Below are 22,652 nucleotides of genomic sequence, written 5' to 3'. Positions count from 1 at the left end.
GTAGCAGTCTCCTCCCATTCTAGCCAGTGCAGGGGTTCACCAAGAGGGCACTTTCCTCAGGGTCCTCTTAGTCTTGGAGCCCATCTTACTGAGAGCACAATGGGCTTCCCTTCAACACAACACACACTTCTTTTATCACTTGTGAACGGGCTTTCCAAAAGCTGTGACTTGTTTGCCTATTATTGGCACATTTTTTTGTGTGTTTTATCAGTGGAGGGTGATCACACACACACCCCTTCCATTCTCTGCAGGTCAACACAGTGATTTTACCATCCGAGCAGGAATTATTCACATGACGCTGTTAATGTGATCATATCATTTCTATAAAACAGAACTGATGGTACTTTTTGTGCATGTTCATTTTTGAACATTTACAGGGTGCTTAATCTTGTAAGTTTGGTGAGGTGTTAAGGTTTGTTTCACATGCTTTCTTTTTTAAACAAACAAACAAAAAAAAAAAACACCCACCAGTGAGTAAAAAGGACCAGTGACAGGTCCTTTTTAGACCACATTCTGTTGAGAAACCCATGTGGCTGCTCTGACCTATTTGTCTGTCTAACCTTGAACACAAGCCTGGACAGGAAAGAGCAATGGGAACAGAATTATAGGGATGACTAATAAGCAGCAGCGGAAACCTTGCTCCATGGGGTCTTCAGGTTTGGCTGCCCCCATCCCAAGAATAATTTTCTGGAGCTCAAAATGGTGTGAGGAACAGGGTAACCAAGCTCACATTCACACCATCCAGTTAAAGCACATGACTTTGTACCAAAGAATCTCGGGAACTGTAGTTTGTTAAGGGTGCTTGGAATTGTAGTTCTTTGGGGGGGGTTCTTTAAGCTAACATTCCTAGAACACTTTGAGGAAGTGGTCTAAATGTGTTTTAAATGTATGGTGCAGATGTGACGCTCAGATGCTCCAAGGTGCATTAAAAAAACCTCAACCTCTTCTACAAGGAAAGGTCAAATACTTTGGAGTTGTTGATTTTTTTGTGTGTGTGTCTTTGTTTAAGGGGAAAACCACCATTAGAACCCTGTGTATGTCTACTCAGACATACAGCAAGCCCTGTTGAGTTCAATGGGTTTTACTGCCTGCTGAGTGTGTGTTCAGGGCTGCAGATTTTCAGTGGGACCTGCAACAAAACGTTGCGGTATGGAGTGATCCTGTTCACTCTTCCAGTCCACAAGCCATGCCTTCTCCCACAATCCTCCATTTCGCTCTAGTTTTCCTACCCCTCCACTGTCAGCAAGCTCAGCCCTTTGAGAGTGTGCAGCCCTTACTGTGTTGCTTTTGGGGTAGCCCTCCTTATAAGTGTTTCGATTCCAGCGATTTTTCTATTTCTGAAAAATGTTGGGGTTTCTCCAAGCCTGCTGATATTTCCCTCCTGTGCATGGACAGTGCTCCAGTAGAGAGAAGGGGTGTGTGTGCGCATAAATATGGACAAGCAGATAGAAATACTTTTTTCACTTTCTCATAATATTAGAGCATGGAAGTTACCCAGTGAAACTGATTTGTAGCAGATTCAGGATTCGTAGCAGAGAGAAGCTTCTCCAAATCACACATAACTAATGGTGGGATTCATGGTGGCATTGACCACTAGCTGAGATGGCTGTGAAGTGGAGTGAGAGAAATTTGGGGTGGGGGGGGGGAGAGAATCAAATTCCTCAAGGCTCTGTGGTGCAACGGGTCAGTGTGTCTTTGCCGTTTACCAGAAAGCTGCTGGTTTGAGCCCACCCAGAGAGCCCAATGCAGAATTCCTGCATTGCAGGGGGTTGAACTAGGTGACCCTTGTGGTCCCTTCCAACTCTATTATTAATTATTATTATTATTATTATTACATCTGAAGGTAGCCCTCTTTAGGGAAGCTTTTAATGTTTAATAGATTATTGTATTTTAATATTCTGTTGAAAGCCGCCCAGAGTGGCTGGGGAAACCCAGCCAGCTGGGCAGGGTATAAATAAATTATTATTATTATTATTATTATTATTATTATTATTATTATTATTATTATTAGTTATTGTCCTCTACTGTTCTGTTGTTCTAACACTTATTAGCAGAGAGGGCAATATGGCGCCTCCATGTTCCTAGGCAGTATATCACTGTACACCAGTTTCTGGGGAGCAGGTGAGGGAAAGGGCTATTGCACTCATGCGCTTCTGATGGGTTTCCTGAAAGCATCTGGTCAGGAACTGTGGGAAACTGGATTGGGCAGACCACTGCTCTGATCCAGGAAATTTCCTCTTACCATGCCTCTCATAACAAACTGGGTGGCTGAGTGCCTCATCCAGAACCACAGAGGCTCTTCTTCTGATAGGTGCCACTTACAGTAAAGCCTCATAACTGAGCTTGTAAGAGGTGAAATTATGCCAAAAGCGACTGTTCATTTGAAGGACCAGGGGAAAGCTGCTTACAGCGGACGAGATTTATCAGGGTTTGAGCCAGCGTTATTCTCAAAGCCAAAGAACCAGGATGTGCAGACAGCAGGGGATGATCTGGCACAGCCAGGCAGGTGACTCAGGTGACCCTTTAGGGCATCTTTATCCAAGAGACCCTGAACAGCCACAGAGGAAGAGATCACGTTGTAGCTGATCTAAGGAGAGTTCCAAGTTCTTAGTTTCACTGGAGGTGGGGGTGGGGGTGGTTCAAAGACAGCCCCCGACTCCCTGGAAGAAAAGCTCTGCTGTTCAGTCTTTTGTCTGTAGACTCACTATATTCAGTCTCTGGACTCTCTATTCAGACGCTGGGATTTCCCAAACAGGGCTTTGCTTCATAAGGTGCCAAACGTTCAGATGACCTTTGTGGCTTTGGCAGAACGGAGCCGGCGGTGCAGCAGGAAGGCAAGGCTCAAAGTGGGTCGGCTACAAAGGAGGCTCTGAAGAAGCTGGGCTTGCAAACAAAGTTTGGCTCTGGGTGCCAGAGGCAGGAAAAATACGCAACCCTTTGATGTCTTACCACTCTCACTGTTTCTCCTTTTGTGCCTTTTCCCAGCCTGCCCTTAGCACTGCCTCTCTCTCCCTCCCCCCCACTCCAGCCACACTTTCTCTTTCCTCCCTGCTCAGCACCAGACTGAAATGTTTTTGGGCAGCCTGGGAGAAAAACAGTGAAGTTGGCCTTCTTAACTGTGGCCGGTTTGCGAGCATCCTGCTGGCATTGGCTATCATTAGCTGACTGGCTCAGACCATTGGTCCATCCAGCTCTAACTTAGTAGCAGCGAATCTTTGGCAGAGTTTCAGGCAGGGGCCTCACCTGGAAATGCTGGGAATTGAACGTGGGACCTTCTGCATGCAAGGCAGTTGCTCTCCCACGGAACTGTGGCCCTTTCCTTTACTGTCACGGCAACATTACTTCCATTGAACTTGACTAGATGCTTGCATTCCATTTCCATCTGCTGGGTCTGTAGGTGTTTGAATCTTGAGCTGCCTTCACATTACAGAAGCTATAAATAAAGCAGTTATGGTTTTCCCTTTGGTTTAATGTGAGCCTGTAGAATACACAATTCAGGGCGCATTTAGTCTCTCTGGGTTTGCTTTGGAAACAGCCCCAGGGTGGCCCAATCAGGACTGTGCTGGGCTGGGCCAAGGGGATTAATTCTCTCCGCGGTCGGAAGCAGCAATGCTTCTGAATGCCACTTCTTGGAAACCACAAGAGGAGAGAGGGCTCTTGTGCTCGGATCCTGTTGCTGGTTTCCTCACAGCTGGGCGCTCTGAGGACAGGATGCTGGACTAGATGGGCCATTGGCCCAATCCAGCAGTCTCATCTTATGTTTTTCTCCCCCTGTCTCCAACAAACCCAATGCTGACGAAAATCTCCCACACCTGAAGCTGCGGTTAGATCCAGGAGGGGATCTAGGCGGAGGACTACAGATCAGTGGTAGAGCCCTGCATGCAGAAGGTTCTAGGTTCCGTCCCTGGCATCTCCAGGTAGGGCTGGGACAAAGCTCCTTCCTGAAACCCCAGCAAGTGTAGACAAGATGGAGCTGGAGGAAGCAGGAGGCAGTTTCCTGGTGGAGCCCTAAGACTTGGCGTTAATGTCCAACAGGAAGTCAGAGGCTGCAATGAATAAGCACCTCTCACTGAAACCCATCTTCTAAAGGGGGGTGGGGGAATTGCAGCAATGGATAATACTGTGCGCTGCATAATGTGGGCATGTTGTAGGAGACCCTGCAAAATAAAAAAGAAAGAAAGAAAGCACCATCCTTTGCATGCTCTATTTCCCCTTTTTGGAACACAAGACATTTTTGAAGCCAATTAGCAGAGTGAGAGCGCAGGAAATTAGACAACGTAGCCACCTATTTATGGAAAATCATCAGAGCATATTTGTAATGTGCTGATGTGATGAGCTACAAAGCGATAGTCATCTTTGTGAATGTTGGAGGATTCAGGACAGATGAAGCAAAGTGCTTCCTCACACAATGCGTAGTTAGATTCGCTGCCCCCAAAGGTGGTGATGGCCGTCGGCTTGGACGACTTTAAGCAAGGATTAGACAAATCCGTGGAGGCTGTCAATGGCTACAGGCTATGTTCTTCCTACACTGTTGCAGGAAATATCCCTCTGAATCAGTTTTTGGGAGATCGCAAGTGGGGAGACTAACGTTTTGCTCAGCTCCTGCTTGTGGGTTTCCCATAGACATCTGGATGGCCCTTAAGAGAACAGGATGCTTGGCTAGTTGGACCACAGGCCTGATCCAAGAGCTCCTTTCGATTTTCATAGATATTACTGGGGACAATGTTATTTGCATAAGCAACTGATTTTGTATGTGTTGGTTATGAATTGCTTATGGATATTCTGCTACTTATTTTTACTTGCCTAAACTATTGCTAATCTGATCCCCCGCCTCCATCTTTTTCATCATCATCTCCTTTCAATTATCTTCTACTAAGTTGTTGCAGAACACAGAAATTAATGTCTCGTTTACCATCACATTTTTAAAAAAGATGGCTTCTCACTGCTATGGCAGTAAAACATCGTGATCTTTTTCAGAACGTTCTCACAGAATCAGGACAATTGGTGGACCTCCCACCGAGGATACTGCAAAGTTAATCCGGTTTCTTGCCCAACACTGTTTACACAACAGTAACAGGGAACAGAAGGCAGCAGGAAGGATTTCAAAGCAAAGCCTAGTAGGGTGGATGGTAGCATTTTTATTAAAGAGTCTTTTGGGCGCCCCAGCAGGTGCTGCATTTTTGGATTCCGTCCAAAATTAAAATCAGTGTGAATGTTGCCATTTACATCCTTTGGAGGTGATTTGCACCTTTGGGCGATTATCCTCTGAGCAGCTTGCGTGGAGCTGAGGAGCTCTCTGTTCCTCACTTGTTGATTTTGCAATCTGCTTGACATTCTGATCAAAATAAACCTCCCTTCAAGTTGGAACATTGGGCAGTGTACACATTGCAGTTGAATCTTGATCCAGTGCACACCCACTGCTGGTGTTTGAAACCGAGTGCGCTTGGCATCCACCTGTATCCTGTAGTTTCTCGAGAAACGCTGTTGTTCTATTTGAGCTTCCATCCGATTTGAAAACCTAAGCTGAGGTGTGTACACTTGAAACAGTGATTGCACATGTGCCGATGACAGCTACCATGAATAGACATTCAGGCAGGGGAAGTCACAGGCACAGGAAACAGATCAGGCAATGTGCATCAAGTGATGACACCCCTGCCTTCTCCTCGGTGTGTATAGCAATGTAAAAATGTGACTTGAAACACAGCAACTTCACTGTATTTGAAGCTGCCAAGGTGCACACAGCCTTGATCTCAAAAGGCTAGCTTTGAGCACATCCCACTGATTTCTACTTTTTTGAAGTAAATGGGCAGGCCTGTGCCTTAGGTCCTCTGGTGAACATGGCACCTAGGAGCACCCAGACCCTGTTCCCTGAGCTCTCGGTGAATTTGACATGGTAAGAAGCGGCAGAAGCCTCTCAGTTTGCTTGGAAGAGACTCCAGCATTCTCCAGACCCCAGCACAAACGTGAGGGAAAGTGCTTTATCTCTTAACGGCTTCTAACTTCACTGGAGAACTGGAGAGGGCTTGACTTCTTGTATTAGTGAAGGGATGGGGAACCTGTGAGCCGCTAGATGCTGTTGGACTCTGTCAGGAAACTGCCATCGGAGCCAAGGGTGGTGGTGAGGCTCCCCAATGATGCTGGAGAGGGAACCAGCAAAGAGAGAGAGGAAGCCTCCTCTGGGGAAGGAAATAGACGTGACGCCAGGGAGGAAGGGGAGTCTGAGGGAGCTGCGGAGAGAAGGCTCCAGGACTCTTCCAGTGAAGCCAGCGGGGAGAGTAGGAGACCTCCTCTGGGGACGCCCACTCTGCGCAGAAAGCTTTCGCGCAGAGAAGGCAGGCGTCAATTGGGTGTGAAAGAACTTCTATGTTGGAAGAAATTCAGGAAACGCCCACTGACGGATACTGCCAGTGATTGAGACAGTCACGATGTACTGACTGTCCAGCCTGGGGAAAGTTTTAACCAAACTACTCAGCTCGGAGCAGTTTGCGCCTTACGCACAAGCAACCCCATACCCCATTACAGACTCCAACACCCATCAGCTATCGTCAGCGTGGCCAATGGCCACAGTCAACACAAAATGGCTGAAAGTCCTATTCCTTCACAGTGGGTGCATAGTTCCTCCATGCACGGAGGTGTCCTTGATTGGGCCAGGGTCCTCTCTCACACATGCACATTGCATGGGCTTTGGGAGGCATAGCCTCCAGGTGTGACCAGGTCATGCAGCGACATGGGATCTGCAACAAATACTGTGGTTTGCTATTCAAGATTCTAGCCTGCCAGTCACCCCTTCTTCCAGAATCTTCCAGTGTGTTCCCATCTACTTTCTGTCACCATCCCCTCCAAAATAAACACCCCTCAACATTCTGTAGCTACTGAGCATGCTCAGCCTTCACCGGGCTATTTTTGAATTTCCCCTCCTTAGTTTCTGCCTCTGAACCCAGTGTCTTTTGTTTCTCTGTTGTCCGTCCCCCCCAAGCTTCCTGATTTTGGGGTATGTGTGGTGCTGTTTTGGCTACAGAAGGACTGAAACACACACCAGGACATCAGAAATTGATAATTTGTGTCTGAGTGCTTAAGTAAATTATTGTTCCAAGAAGATCTGGGAGGGCCTTCCATTTTTAGGATTTCTGAAGCATGGCGATGTAAAAGATTAGCAGGAATATGGGAAGAGGCAGTGGCGCAAGGAGTCCTTGAGGGCTGTTCCCACCTTACCCCTACAGTGTAGGTGACACAAGAAGGCTGTGTTGAAAGGGGGCTATTTTTAAACCCCCCCTATCTCGGTGCAGCCTATGATTAAGATTCTTCTCCAGCTCCACAGAAGGAGGTGACTGGAGAAATGAGTGCAGTCGCAGTCAAGAGTTCAGAGCTGCTGCTGCCTTTTCCGTAGCTGCCAGTTTCGGGGGGTGATGATGCCTTGCTAGAAAGTATGTTATCAGAATTAGCTGAGCCTGCAGCAACAAGGGAGGAGTGTAAGGCCACCCTTTGACTCCTCGTACTTTTTAATATTTGGTCACATAAAGATATTTGGACAGGAGGTTTGCTGTTCTCAATCTGGTGGAGCTGCACTGTGACCTTTTTTGCCATGTAGTTGAAAAATAATGTTTTCTATGTCCTCTGGCATGCCTTTGTTTCTGAATTAATCTTTCAGCAATGTAGGGGATCAGATTTGACGATCCCATCCCCATCCCTGATGTAGAACCACCCAATTTCGGCAGCACGTTCCCCTCTCCTTTGGGGATGCAAATGATGCTGAGGGGTGTTACGGACGCAAAGATAAGGAAGCAGAGTTTGCTACCAGATTTGGATCAGGCGACACCCATCTCTGCCGCTTTCATGCTGGATGACGTGCTACCACTGCAGTAGGGCAGAGGATGTAGGTGGCACTGTGGTCTAAACCACTGAGCCTCTTGGGCATGCCGATCAGAAGGTCAGCGGTTCAAATCCCTGCAACAGGGTGAGCTCCCATTGCTCTGTCCCAGCTCCTGCCAACCTAGCAGTTCGAAAGCACGCCAGTGCAAGTGTGGATAAATAGGTACAGCTCTGGCGGGAAGGTAAACGGTGTTTCTGTGCATTCTGGTTTCTGTCATGGTGTTCTGTTGTGCCAGAAGTGGTTTAGTCATGTTATGTATTCAGGCCACTTGACCCGGAAAGCTGTCTGTGGACAAACACCGGCTCCCTCGGCCTGAAAGCGAGATGAGCGCCACAACCCCATAGTCACCTTTGACCGGACTTAACTGTCTAGGGGTCCTTTACCTTTTTTTTTACTTTTAGAGCAGAGGTGAGGAATCTGCCATCTTCCAGGTGTTGTTGCACTCCAGCTGCCATCATCCCTGACGGATGAGCTTGTTAGCAGGAGTTGATGGGAAGCTGCCTTATATTGAGTCATATGCATTTGCCCCTCCACTTCAGTACTGTCTACCCTGACTGGCAACAGCTCTTCAGAGGTTCAGTCTGAGCTACCAAGGATGGAACTTGCGTGGTGTAGTGGTTAAGAGTGGTGAACTCGTAATCTGGTGAACCAGGTTCGCTTCCCCGCTCCTCCACATGCAGCTGCTGGGTGACCTTGGGCTAGTCACACTTCTCTGAAGTCTCTCAGCCTCACTCACCTCACAGAGTGTTTGTTGTGGGGGAGGAAGGGAAAGGAGATTGTTAGCTGCTTTGAGACTTCTTAAGGCAGCCTTTCTCAACCTGTGAGTCCCCAGATGTTGTTGAACTACAACTCCCATCACCGCTAGCTAGCAAGGCCAGAGTTCAGGGATGATAGGAGTTGTAGTCCAACAACATCTGGTGACCCACAAGTTGAGAATCGCTGCCTTAAGGGGAGTGAAAGACGGGATATCAAGTCCAAACTCCTCCTCCTCTTGCGGCATACAAGCTCTGAGCTACAGCCATTTCCCCAAATTACACATGTAAGGACTGGATTTTTATTTTTATTTATTTATTTATTTTTAAAAAATATTTATTAAAGTTTTCAAGAATAATAACAGAAAAAAGAAGAAAAAACAGAAATACAAAAATACAGAAAATTAAAAACAATTTAACAAACAAGAAAAAACAAAAAGAACATGTATAAATTCCATTTACATATTTTCTTTTACCTTACTTTCCAGACCTCCTCATACCACCCTTTCTTATATTCCAGTTCGAAATTGTTTGTTCAGCAAGTCCTCACCATTAGATCTTTTACCTATTTCAAATCCTTATTTTCTATCTCTTAAGCATTACAGCTGAAAACCACTTAATTACTATCCAACATTCCTCTAGCATTCCTTAATTTTACAGTGTTTCTGCAAATAGTCTTTAAACTTCTTCCAGTCTTCTTCCACCGACTCTTTTCCCTGGTCTCAGATTCTGCCGGTCATTTCTGCCAGTCCCATGTAATCGATCATCTTCATCTGCCATTCTTCCAGAGTGGGTAGATCTTGTGTCTTCCAATATTTTGCGATGAGTATTCTTGCTGCTGTTGTCGCATACAAAAAGAAAGTTCTATCCTTCTTTGGCACCAATTGGCCGACCATGCCCAGGAGAAAGGCCTCTGGTTTCTTCAAGAAGGTATACTTAAATACCTTTTTCATTTCATTATAGATCATTTCCCAAAAAGCCTTAATCCTTGGGCACGTCCACCAAAGGTGAAAGAATGTACCTTCATTCTCTTTACATTTCCAACATTTATTGTCCGGCAAATGATAGATTTTTGCAAGCTTGACTGGGGTCATGTACCACCTGTAAATCATTTTCATAATATTCTCTCGTAAGGACTGGGTTTTTAAAGGACTCTGTGGGGGTTTGGCTGCATTGCTCCATGTTGCCTGTTTCACATTCTGCTGGTGCCAAGCAGGCAAATTCCCAAACCCCAAGATTTATTTTTGTTTTCTCACCAGGAAAGATCACTGGAAATGTACCCTTTTCTTCCGACTGGTATAATTTATTCCGACTGCTGAGTTGGTATCTCGGCAGTCGGAATCACAGATGCGCACTTGCTCAACCTTTCTAGGGTCTCCACTGTATAACTGGTACCTTGAAGCAGTTTCGAGAATGGTTCGGTTCCGAGAAATCTTAAGTGTTTCCTCGTAGCTGTCATGTTGCAAAGAGGTCTCAGTTTTCCAAAAATAGCTAGCCTTCGCTCTTGAGAAGAATCTGCTGAGTATGCTAATGCACATGATCAGACGCAAGGCTAGTAGGGAGTGAAGGCTCTGTCGAGAACCCCAATGGCGTTGTATATTTTTCGTGCTCCTAGGTACCTGATTAATGCCCATCAGCTTGGAGGAGGAAACATCTCCATTCCAAATGTAAAAAGTTAATGTTTTTTAAAAAGCAGAATACCGCACTAATTGCCCAGTAATGCAGTCAGGCTTTGGAGCAAAGGTGCAAGTAGTCGCTATAAAGCTGCAAACGTCAGAGAAATTGCACTTAAAAACTCCAACTAAAAACCCTGTTGAATCTCAACGGAGCGTCGGCCAGCACAGTTACCATTTTGCCCGGGATGTCCTGTGTTCATTACCTACATCATTAGGCATACATTATGCTGCTTTCCGTAGCTACATTTATATATTTGCCTTTCTGCCAATGCACTCAAAGCCATTTGTAGCTCAAAATAAGACCTTCCCATTTAATAGATGTTAGACGCATCACAAAGGGGGGAAAGGATAGGGAGGGAAGATGGGATGGAGGAGAGGAAGCAGACGCAGGTATCGACCCTTCCATACTGTTACAGAAGTACTAGGTGGTGTTTATTAAATGTATCTCTTGCCCTTCCTCGCAAAGGAGCCCAGAGTACTTAAAAAACAACCAAAACTAAAACAGAAACCTATTTAAAGCAAACCATCTAAAAAACAGTAAAACTCAAGAAAACATATGATGTAAATTTAAGGACAGAGAGAACCAAATCATATGTCTGGATAGGCCTTCCAAAACAGAAAAAGTTTCAGCAGGTGTCTATAAAGAGAGGACAGTGATGACCAGTGGTGTGTGGTCTGTGGATTAACCATCAATAAAATCTCCTTAAAATGTGATAGAAAAAAAATGTAAAGGAAATGCTGCAAACAGCAGTATTTACGTATAGAAAAGTGCTGTTGCTTGATATGCGAATAATATTTTCTGTTTTTATTATTGGTATCATTAGCTAAGTACCACGTTGCCAATGGCATCACATGTGCGCAACATGATTACATTTGACTGCAACGTTTGATTATTATTTTTTAAATTTCTGGCCGCTGTCCTTTTCAATTGAGTAGGATTATTGTGGTCCAGACTGGAGACTCCATAGCTGGTACAACACAACCAGCCTTCTGAACTTGTAGGGCCTGCATGATGGTAACCACATCATAGAGCACAAGGAAAAGTCAAATTAGAACTAATTAGGTTGAGAAACGTCTCGGGGGGTGGGGGTGGGAATGCCCTAATGCTGATTTTGGACAGTCTCTTGGCCAGATATGGGAAACCTGTGGCCTGCCAGATGTTGTCAGGCTCCCATCACCCCCAGTCTCCATGGCCAGTGGTCAGGGATGATGGGAGTTGGAGCCCAGAAACAACTGGAAGGAGAACCAGGCTCCCCATCCCTGCCCTAAATTTAGCATATGGATAGATTGAGCTATCCTGTATCCTTGAAATTTACACCAGCAGGCTTTGAAGACCTTTGGAGTTCTGCTATAGAATCATAGATTAGGAGAGTTGGAAGGGACCCAGAGGGTCGTCCAACCAAACCGCCTGCAATGCAGGAATCTCAGCTAAAGCATCCATGACAGATGGCCATCCACCCTCTGCTGAAAAACCTCCAAGGAAGAAGAGTCCACAACCTCCCAAGGGAGAGCATTCCACTGTTGAACAGCTCTTACTGTCAGAAAGTTATTCCTGGTGTTTAGTTGGAATCTGCTTTCTTGGAACTTCAACCCATTGGTTCAAGCCCTACCCTCCAGAGCAGGAGAAAATAAGCTCATTCCCTTTTTTCATGTGACAGCTCTTGATCTGTTTGAAGATGGCTGCTGTATCTCCTCTCAGTCTCCTCTTTTCCAGGCTAAACTACATATCAAGTCTGTCTCCTCCTCTGACCCACCAGACTGTAAATATGGGATGTGCTTATTCCCCTTATGTCTTCCTTTTGTTCCATATCAAATCTAACCCCTTCTGCTATTGATCTAGGATGGATGTAGGTAGGCTCGTTTCCACAGGCCAATGTTATCTAGGGGAGGAGGGATTCCCACGGGAGCATTTGGCTCCTAGGAGCTTCCTAGGAGAGAAGCACTGTTTGAGCAGGCCTATCCCCTTAGCAATTCCTGTGTTCAATTCCAACCATTTGGCTGAGCAGCCATAGGATAGCAGCCTCAGTGTAATCAGTCCCGGGAGATAAGAGAAGCAACAAAGCAGAGGGAAAGCTTCTTGCCTACCTCTCCAGACTTGTTAAAAGCAGCATGGAGAGCTAGGGGACACACACACACAAACACTTACTGGCGAGCAAGCGAGAGAGATTCTTGCAAACCATCTTACAAGTGCTTCAGAACTTTGCATTTTTCTTGAAGCCCACTCAGAAACAGTGTACCCCAGGGCTCAGAACTTTGCTCACTTATTTCCAGGATTGCAAAACATTAGGTAGAATGGTTTTGAAGGTTTGAGGTTGGTGCATTTATCTGTGTTGAGAAGTGCACTGGAGTTAGATTAATAGTCACCTTTGTCTTGACCTCTGCAACAAAGAGCCACAGATGGATTTATGCAAGCATCAAACGTCAGCTGATCTGTCCAGGGATCAGGTCCACCAGCCCAATCCAGTTCCCTTCATCTTGCTATATAGAGCAGGACTGGGAAACCTGTGGCCCTCCAGATGTTTTGGGCTTCCATTCCCATCAGCCCCAGCTAGCATGGCCAGCAACATCTGGAGTGCCTGAACTTCCCCAGCCCTGCTGTTGAGGAATCTAAATAGCTATTAAACTCCTGCTTGGGTGAAATTGTTGCAAGTTCCTAGATCCTCTCCAGTTTTGTATATAAATCTGAAGGTTCTCCCCCACCCCAATGGTACGCCAGTGTAGCTCAGCTATCAAAACTCTGATACATTGAATTAGGGAAATAATTCCATTTTATTAAAAAAAGAAAAGAAAAATGCTATCTTACAAAACCTGAAAGCTTAAACTCTCAGAGTCCCAGCCAAGGCACTGAGCTGTCATAATGTTCTATGATGCTAATAACACATAAATTTCTGCAGCATTTCTCTTCCCTTGAGCTGTCACAAGCCTTAGCGCCACCCCCACCTCCCCAAAATTGAAATGAGGTGGTTGGGGCAGGGGCGAGTGGAAGAGTACTTTTTAATAGGAGGTGGGTAGATTATGGAACTGGATCACAAATGGTCATTGAAAGCAACCTCCTTTGCTGACTTTATATTTAGCTAAGTCGAATGTGCCTTGCTGTAAAGTATAGAATTAATCAGTTAACTTGAGCGACAATGTCAAAGAGTCCTAGACATATATATCTTACGCAACCTTTCTTGGGAATTCTAATAATAAAGCCATGCTCTTGAACTCCACACAAAGAACAGCCTTTCCTAGCTCTGCTTTGTGTTCCCTTTTTCCTCAGCTTTTTAAATTCAACTTTGGCTGATGCCAGACGAATCGAGGTTGCTTTCAGATGACATGTGAACACTGCCTTTTAGCATGGGGCCAAATTAAAAGTCTGTGCATTTTATTTTTTGAACCAGAGTTAGCTAACTATATCCTTCCTTGATCTTGACCTCTCAACCTTTGGTTTGTGTGCCTAGGGACCTGGTCTCAGCCCTTTCCATGTATTTAGACGTCATAACATTAAAGGAGGACCTTAAGTGGAGATCAGAGTACTTGGATTTGCCCTCCTGTTTCCCACAGTTCAGCACTACGGCTGTCCAAAGTGGTTGCTCCTCTCCGTAGTGGAATAGTGTAAACACAACTTCAATGGTCTACAAGGGGAATAGGGTTGGGCAATATCTGGTTTTCAGCATTGTGATATGTCACCAGCTAAATATCGTGATATATTACCAATATATCACGATGTCTGAAATATGTAGGGATGCTGGTGGCGCTGTGGTCTAAACCACAGAGCCTAGGGCTTGCCGATCAGAAGGTCGGCGGTTCAAATCCCCACGACAGGGTGAGCTCCCATTGCTCGTCCCAGCTCCTGCCAACCTAGCAATTCGAAAGCACAAAGTGCAAGTAGATAAATAGGTACTGCTCCGGCAGGAAGGTAAACGGCGTTTCCGTGCGCTGCTCTGGTTTGCCAGAAGCAGCTTAGTCATGCTGACCACATGACCCAGAAAAACTCTGCAGACAAATGTCGGCTCCCTTGGCCAGTAAAGCAAGATGAGCGCTGCAATCCCAGAGTCGTTTGTGACTGGACTTAATGGTCAGGGGTCCTTTACCTTTTTTATGTAGAGGCATTGGCTGGCTTCGGGTTTCCCCCACATTGTGATTTTTGCATAGCACACACAAACATCATGATTCACAATATATTATTGCCAGGTCAAAAATTATGAAACCAATAACACTATATGGACTTCAAACCAGTTTGGGACAATATATTGATCTATCGCCCAGCCCTAGAGGGGAAATGGTGAGGCTGACTCATTGCTGGCCAGGAAAGTCAGAAATCAAGGTAGACTTTGACCAGAGTTTGCAGGGAAACTTAAAGTCAAGCATTCAAGGCTGTTCTTCGCAAAAGAGGACCAGCTGAGTGTGTGATGGTTAATAGCTGTACAACAGTTTATTGCCACGAGGCGTAATCCCAATGGCAAGTCCTCCTGAAACAAACAGGAATTGTACCAGAGCCCGTGTGCTTTCATTGGCTTGTTTATTTCAGTGGCTTGGATAGTGTCCTGTGGCAAGCTCCCCTGCTCAAGCTCCATTGAAATGAATGGGAATGCTAGAAGTCCATGAACTCTTCCACAATACCCGGGGCAAAGGGTTTCTTTCTGTGAGTTAGTGCAGTGGTGGCTGATATAGTTGCCTTTTCTGTTAACGGAGGGGGAGCATACCTGCGTCCATTTTGTGGTCCTGCTCCCCCCCCCAACTCTTTTACATGTGGCAGTTTTTTTGGGCACGGCAGCCATGTTGCATTCCGCTGTGCCCTGCCACGGCATCCATTTTGCGTTGGGCCATAAACACCGCAGCAGCCATTTTGTGACCGGCGCCCACAGTTGGTGGCCGCAGCCTGAAAGGGCCCTGGCAGATTTTGCGATTGCATCCTCCTGCATGCATTTGGAACAGGAGAAAACTATGAGAGGAGTCTGAGAAGAGGCAGGGCAGTATAGAAGCAGGCACTGAGAGCTGCCTACACCAATGGGGGTGGCCTGTGAGGTGGCTGAATCTGAGCCCCCCTCATGGTGATGCTTGGACCCTGACGCCGAGGACCCCTTGACGGTGAAATCTTTCAAGGAAGAGGCTGTCCCTGCTTGACCTGCAACAGCGCCTCATGGGTTTTGCAAAAAGAAAAAGTTTGGAAGGGCTGGTACCACCTACCTTGTCAGCAGGAGATTAAGCAGCTTACTGTAACGGTTTAAGGTAGGTCACATCTCAGATGGTAATTAAAGTGAGTTATTCTCAGCAGCAGGCTGACGGGACAAGCACATTTCAAGCCACTGCAGGCTGAAGTGGGGCAGGCAGCGGGGAATAATCTCTGGAAAATTTGAAGGCAAGCTTAGAAACGCCTGTTATGGTGGATTTTTTTTCTGCTGGCTGGCACCTGGAAGAGACAAAGGTTAGCCACAGGGGGTTGCTCCGTCAAGAGGAAGGGCTTAAATTCATGTTGCCAAAGGATTAGCTGAGTTTGAAATGTTATCTTGCCTCTCCCCGACATCTTTTCTCTATATATATAAATAAAAAATCTCCTTCCTAGAAATCGTCGTAGGTTGACAGTTTGGGACAAGAACACATTTTCCATTCTAAAGTTCAAACACTTAATTCCTTCCTGGGAGACTCATAATACCTTCAAATGAAGAACATGGAAAGGAGGAGTTTTCTGTTGGATTTGCTGGTACTCCTTATGCCTCTTGAATAGAACAAAGTGGTGCCCCGATGGCTTCTGATCCGAGATCCACTTTGAGTCCCAAACAAGTAAAATAGGACCCATCTTGAAATTTATTAATTAGAATGTGTTGGTTCAGTTGTAATACTTAACCATAATTAGTGTTACGTGAATGAGTCTAGGTAAACTCTGAGTTTACACACCCACCCACACCTATATCTTCTCCGGTATAGATCAGGTGCAAGGAGGTCTGGGAAGATTTTGTTTCTGATTTAGACCAACTGCAGCTTGCTGTGTTGCTTAAGTCCCAACACACTGTAGTTCCTCTTAACTGTGATCATCGAATGGCATAGATATACGCCACCTGTTGAGTTTTGCTGGTACGGTCTGGTTGGTTGCTGCATTTGGGAAGGACATTCCTCATAGGTTAGTTTGGCCAGTGACTCCCCTCACTTCCCTCCTGTAAAACGCAGCTTGGCTCACTTGCCTGAGCTCTTTTGCTATTTCATTCTGCTGGCATTGCAGCACCTCTTTTCTCTGTTTGGTGGATTGGGTAAATTGATGGGGGGGGGGCTGGTGGGCGGATGGCTTTATATGCAAAGATTCTGCAGAGAACTTGCCTTTATGTTTAAAACATAAGCCTAGAGAGTTTCAGTTTGTAAATCTCTTCTCGGGGGATGCAGCAACATAAAAAAGTACCTTTTAAAATGGAGTCTATAACACTTATTGCACTGTTATTTATATATTATGCATGATATGCAGAGATAATGTGTAAATTATATCCCATGTTTCTTTAGTCATAGAAATAAAGGTGGTTTATGCTTTGTGTTCCACTGTGGTTTTCCCTCCAGGCAGTGAGCAGTTCAGGACTTGCTTAGCTTCAAGAAGGTGGCAGCATCGCATGCCTTCAAACCATGACCTGGGAATATTGGGGGAGGATTGTACTTTAGGGACAGGGCACCTTGAGGACACCATGTTTGGGGAAATTAGGATAAACTTTGCCAAAGGAAAGGGAAGTGCCATAGGATCGTAGAGTTGGAAGGGACCATGAGGATCATCTAGTCCAACCCCCTGCAATGCAGGAAACCTTTACCCAATGTGGGGCTCAAACCCACAGCCCTGACATTAAGATGCTCTATAGCTCAGTGGTGGAGCACCTGGGAATCCAGAAGGTAGCAAGTTCAATCCCTGACATATCCACCTAGGACTGTAAAAGACGCTAGGGATTATTGGGTTGTTGTTTTTTATTTTGATGATATATTTCGTGGTTTTATATTTTGATTTTGTTCTGTGAACCACCCTGAGACCTCTGGGTCTCAGGTCTCTGGGTATATATAAATTCAATAAATAATAATAATAATAACTGCTGCCAGTCAGTGTAGACCAAGGACAGGTCCCTCCAGATGTTTTTGACTACAGCTTCCATCACTGCTTACCATTGACCACTCTGGCTGGGGCTGATGGGAGTTGTAGTCCAACAACATCTGGAGGGCCACACATTCCCAATCCTAATGTTGAGCTAGGCAGATCAATCATCTGAACTGGTAGAAGGCAGATTCCTATGTGCCGGGAAGTAGGCTGGGGTGCGAGTGTATTATTGCTACTATTTCCCAGTGGAGGGAGAGTTTGGACAAGTCACCTCTGCTTCTTCCCCATGCCTCACTCTCCTTAACGCCTTCTCTCTTTGTTGTCAAGATGGCTGGTGGACGACGTGGGGATGGTGACAGCCGGAGGCCCTGCTGAAGCCGCAAGAGCCATGAAGAACCAGCCCCCTTCAGGGAACGCACCCGCAACACCCGCCAGCGCCCCTTCCCGATGGCACCGGCGCAGGTTCCGGCGCAAGGCCCCCTCCGAGGTGACCGTGAAGGGCCAGCTGCGCATGCGCTCTACCTCGGGAGCCTTTGTGATGGTGGGCGTCTCAGTGGTGCTGGTGGGCATGACCATCGCTGTCATTGGCTACTGGCCTCACCGTGCCAGGTCCGGAGGAGGCAGCCGGCCGGGCAACGCCAGCGCCACCGATGAGATCAAGAAGGAAGTGAAGGCCTTGGCCCACCCTCGCCCCTTACCTCACAGCGAGAAGCTGAAGCTCATTGGGCCTGTCATCATGGGCATCGGCCTCTTCATCTTCATCTGTGCCAACACCATGCTGTACGAGAACAGAGACATGGAGACCCGCTTGCTGATGCAGAGAGAGCTCTACTCCATGAGTCTGAGGCTCCCACAGGACACCAGCCAGGCAAGCAGCTACTTTCAGAGGAGGCCTACCTTGTCCTCCCTCCAGGCGAATGCAGACTGTGTGGAAGGCTGCTACGAGGTGGACCTCTCCTCCAGTGGCTTCCAGTCTTGCTCCAGCCCAGCCGCCAAGTGGCCCAATGCTTACAACTCAAACAGGCTACAGGCCACCACCCAGTTCCACAAGAGTGTCTCGCCGTCCCTTTCCCTCCTGAGCGTCCGCTCGGATTCTGGCAATGCCGTGCCAGATAACCACGGCCTCCCTTTTGCCCACGGCGCGGAGTCAGTCATCTCAGCCGTCAATGCCCTGTCTCTGCCTCTCATTAAACTCAACAACTGTCTCCTTGAAAGCCAGCGAGTTTCTCGAGCAGCCATCCGGGACTTGGAAGGCAATTGCCTCCGCTTGCCAGAGGAGAAAGACGAGGTGTTGAGGCTCTCGTGGACTGTCCTCCCCGGGTGCAATGCCACGGCTCCCCGGAGAGGCGAGCTCAGAGGCAGCCATGTGGTTATTGATATGGATAATGTTGAGCCTTCCTCAGCCACCTTGGTGGAAAGACTGCTGAACCCCGAATGCACAAAGAGGGAATTCAGCTCGGACACTCAGATCCCTAATGCGGGTCACTCCAAGTCCCTGGATCTCGGCCAGCCAGGGGTAGTGTTAGTGGCGCCAGTCAAAGACAGGAAGCACAGGAGCTGGCCTAGACTCGACCACATTGGCCTGGTCAACTATGCAAAACTGGAAAGCCGGGGCGAGTCTTCTGATAGGCTGTTGGAGCCAGCGAAGGAGCCTATCAGTGGCTTGAGCAGGGAGCCTTCCCGGGAGGTTGTTGCAGAAACGGGTTGCGGAAACTGACTCTGCATTGGAAGACGGCGCGTGCTGTTGGGATTTGCCATGTCATGCCTGGTGTTGCCAGGAGCGAACGTGTATATAGAACGTTTTGCAGCAGCGGCTGCTTAGTCAGTCTGCCAGTGGCCAAGCCCAAGTCTCCTGCCAGAGGAGAGATGCCTTTGAGATGCTGCTGAACAGATTGATTTCCTTCTCAAGGGCCTGTTCAATTCTTGCCTTATAAAGATCCCCTCTTCAGCTTCCCCCATTCTGTGTGTGAAAAGAACTATTTGCCTAGAAATGGAAAGAAGATTTAGGATTGCAATGGGCCGGGTGGGGGGTTGGTTGGTGGGGGCTGGTACTCCTCACTACACCCAAACCCACCCAGCCTCCCTTGGAAACACAGGTGGTAAAATTGCGGGGAAGAACGGGATGATGGCTAAGGTTTCAGAAACAATAAACTGGTGCCTCCTAAAATAGCACAGGTCTAGTTTTCAAAGTCACGAGATTATAATTTTTATACACAGATGCTAGTTTCAGAGCTCTTTGGGGCTAAACATCAGACCTTGCCTGCGGTATTTACCCCACCCCACCCCTGATAGTAGAACAATTTTATTTTTTTTTTAAAGAGATTCTTATTGTTTTGTTGCCAATCTCATGTTCTGGGCTCTGAGAAAGCCAAAACATTTTAAAGTCAAAATCTTGCAAGTTAATTGGTGACTTTTCTCCTCCCTGCCTCATCCTCTGTCCTGAATCACTGGGTATGTACATGCCAAACAAGGTTATTAAAAAAAAGAAGAAGTTTGCCTCACTGCTTTGAAGACCTCGAGTCGTTTGTTATGCCTTAAACATTGTTTGGGGTTGCTCTCTTTCCGAGGGAAATTTATCTGCTGATTTCAGCTAGCCCTTGACCAAAAAATGATAAATAAGCTCCCCCCCCCCCCATGGATGGTGAGAATGTTTAGGGTAGGAGACCATGCATTTCCTTAACAACATCTACAAACTGATCTGAAGGCTCAGAGAGATGCTTCTTCCCAACCACTCCAGCTGGGAACCCCAATGCCTCAGCACACACACACACACTCAAGTGCCCCTTCCCAAAAGCTGGAGAGAGAAAACTCTTGCAGTTCAAATATAGCCTGAGAACGGGATTCGGGCTGCAGGCATTTCCCATAACTTGTGGCTGTTGTGATGCAGATGCTGTGGTTCAGATGTCAGGCACTGAGCCAGATGTGAAGAGGAGGCCTTACAGGGCTGGGTGGTGGAAGGCAGAGAATCACTGCCAAACAGCTGGGACCATAAATACAGGTAGCCAGATCTGTTTCAAGCAATCTCATTGTCTTAATAAGACTTTGTAGCGGCATCCTGCCTGTATGGGTTTTCCTTGTAGCTCCACAAGTGAGAGGGCTAGAAACTTACTTTAAAAACAAGGAGAGTTGACAATTCATAAGAACATCAGAGGGTGCTTTATAGCAAGTCTGACCATGGGATCCATGTAACTCAATATTGGCTACACTGACTGGCAGCAGCTCTCCAGGGTTTTGGACAGGGTGTCTCTCCTAGCCATAGCTGTCAACCTTCCCTTTTTTTGCAGGAAATTCCCTTATTCCAGCGCCATTTCCCACTGCTTCCCACTGCTATCCCGGATTGTCAGATATCCCGTAGACTGTCCCCGGGACAGGTGAGGCTGCTGATCCCTTATTTTCAAATCTGAAAGTTGACAGCTGTGCTCCTAGCCCTTCCTGGAGATGCTGAGGATTGAACCTGGAACTTCCTGCATGCAAGGCAGATGCTCTGCCGCTGAGCTATGGGCCCTTCCATACATCACCCTGGAAATCCTATGTAAGGAATAAGACTTATACATGTCCAGAGAGAGAGAGAGAGAGAGAAGCATCTGATTTTCATTTTGCTCCCTTTGATTCTGAATGTCTCTTGCCACATTCCTTTCACATTTTTTCCAGTTCCTCTGCCACGACCTCAGCTTCCCTCCAATGCTGGCGTGCGTTAAGCTGAACTTTCTGTCTCCTGGTTTGTTTCAAGAGGAAGTGACCCGAAAAGAAATATTCCTGCCATTCTGACCCCACAGACGAGCCTTTAAATAGAAAAATAAAGTGGTGCTGCAGGCTGCAAGCCAACACATCCCTAACCTGGGAATAAGGCCCTTACCCTCTGAGTAAATGTGCATCAGATTGCCTTGGTGATTGATCAACGAGAAGTTAGAAACAGGGACATTCCAATGACATCAATGAGGTTTCAGGATCTTCTGTGTACTTGCAGCAAGATTTGGGAGCCACCTACCTGCACTTCCACCCAACACTATGCAGAGAATTCTTAATGTGGGCTAGAAACTTAAAGCCCAAGTTTTGTCTTGCTAGATCATCTCGGTGTGGGAAATCCAGCTGCCGACTCCTCCAACACTGCAGACAACAGGTAGTCCAAAGAACAAAACAAAAAAACCCACCACCTATAGATCTGTGGTTCCCAACGTGGGGCACACACCTCACAGGGAGGCAATTTGCTTTTTTAAGGGGGGCAATTTGAGAATGAGTTATTAACAGTGAATGGCCTTTTAGGCTTCCTCCACGTGAATAGTTCACTTTTTTAATAATAAGAATTATATGTCACGGGGGGGGGGGGGGACAGGATTTTAGAGATGCTTAGGTGGAGCATGGCCAAGAAAAGCTTATAGATAAACAACCAATCCAATAGCCCTTATTCCCTTGCTGATGGGTGGGGTCAGACTGACCTCACACATCCAGGGCAAGCAAAGTGACTTCCTGGGGTGTGAGCCTGGCCAGTGTGTATGGAGGTCCTGGTATGCCCAGACATGGCTACCCAGGCAACAAGGCAGGCAGACCCTCATGCCAGACAGGGGCAGGATGCAGAGAGTGCCCACCCTCCTCCTACCCAGCAGCAGCAGCAGTGGTGAGGGCAGGGTTAGTGTGCTCTGTCCCCACTTGGGGGGGGGGCAGGTACACTCCTGCCCTGGGCACCAGCGGACAGTGCTACGCCACTGCTCTCCTCCATTAATTTGTCTGATCTTTTAAAGCCATCTGGGTTGGTGAGTTCCACAGTTTATGACTATGCACAGCATAGTCTTCCAAAAGTCAGCTTCATTGGAATTCCACGAGTGCTACGAAACACAGCCATCCTTCGAAATTCGCACTTCTGAACTTATAAATGCAGGCATTTGACCAAGAAATGTGTGTAAAAAAATGTGTATATTTGGTAAGACTGCATACAAAAATGTGCACACAAGCAGAAATTCACACTAAAATGCTGGTGAATTTTTCTGTGGACTTTTAAAATGCAAAATTTTCTGGCTGATTTATAAAGGTGGAGAACGGAGCTTAATAGAAGAAAAATGAGAACCTGAAACAGATTTGTCTATCCTCAGCTGCTCTTGCAGCCCTTCATTTTCATTTTCCCAAAAGCAGAAAAATGAGAGGGAGAGATATCTGAATGCTAGGCAAATCACAGCACTGTAGAGGTATCAACAAAAAATGGGGGGGGGGGGGGGAGTAAGGGAGAAACAAGCAAAAATGGAACTGGAGATTCATGGGAGCTGGCAGACTGTACAAAAGAACACTACACTTCAACATTTTGCTGCAGCCCCAAC

At 46.7% G+C, this 22,652-nt stretch overlaps 1 protein-coding gene across 2 annotated transcripts in view; it reads left to right on the top strand.

The window, feature by feature from the left end:
• The window catches only part of TMEM200B (transmembrane protein 200B), a 33,158-nt gene extending 13,313 nt beyond the window's left edge, over positions 1-19,845 (top strand). Inside the window, exons 1-2 of one of the 2 annotated variants that reach the window (XM_081869238.1) lie at positions 15,415-15,512; positions 17,671-19,845. In XM_081869238.1, the coding sequence (XP_081725364.1) occupies positions 17,693-19,060 (1,368 nt within the window). In that variant the 5' untranslated portion in view covers positions 15,415-15,512; positions 17,671-17,692 and the 3' untranslated portion in view covers positions 19,061-19,845. Of the gene's footprint in view, positions 1-15,414; positions 15,513-17,670 lie in introns of those variants that run through there. The other variant, XM_081869237.1, reaches the window with a different exon arrangement.
• Positions 19,846-22,652: the final 2,807 nt, after the last annotated feature.

Source organism: Podarcis erhardii (assembly GCF_964252035.2).
Source record: "Podarcis erhardii genome assembly, chromosome: 7".
NCBI classification, from domain to species: Eukaryota; Metazoa; Chordata; class Lepidosauria; order Squamata; family Lacertidae; genus Podarcis; species Podarcis erhardii.
Note: the sequence above shows the minus strand (reverse complement) of the source record. Positions and strands in the feature narration are given on the sequence as shown.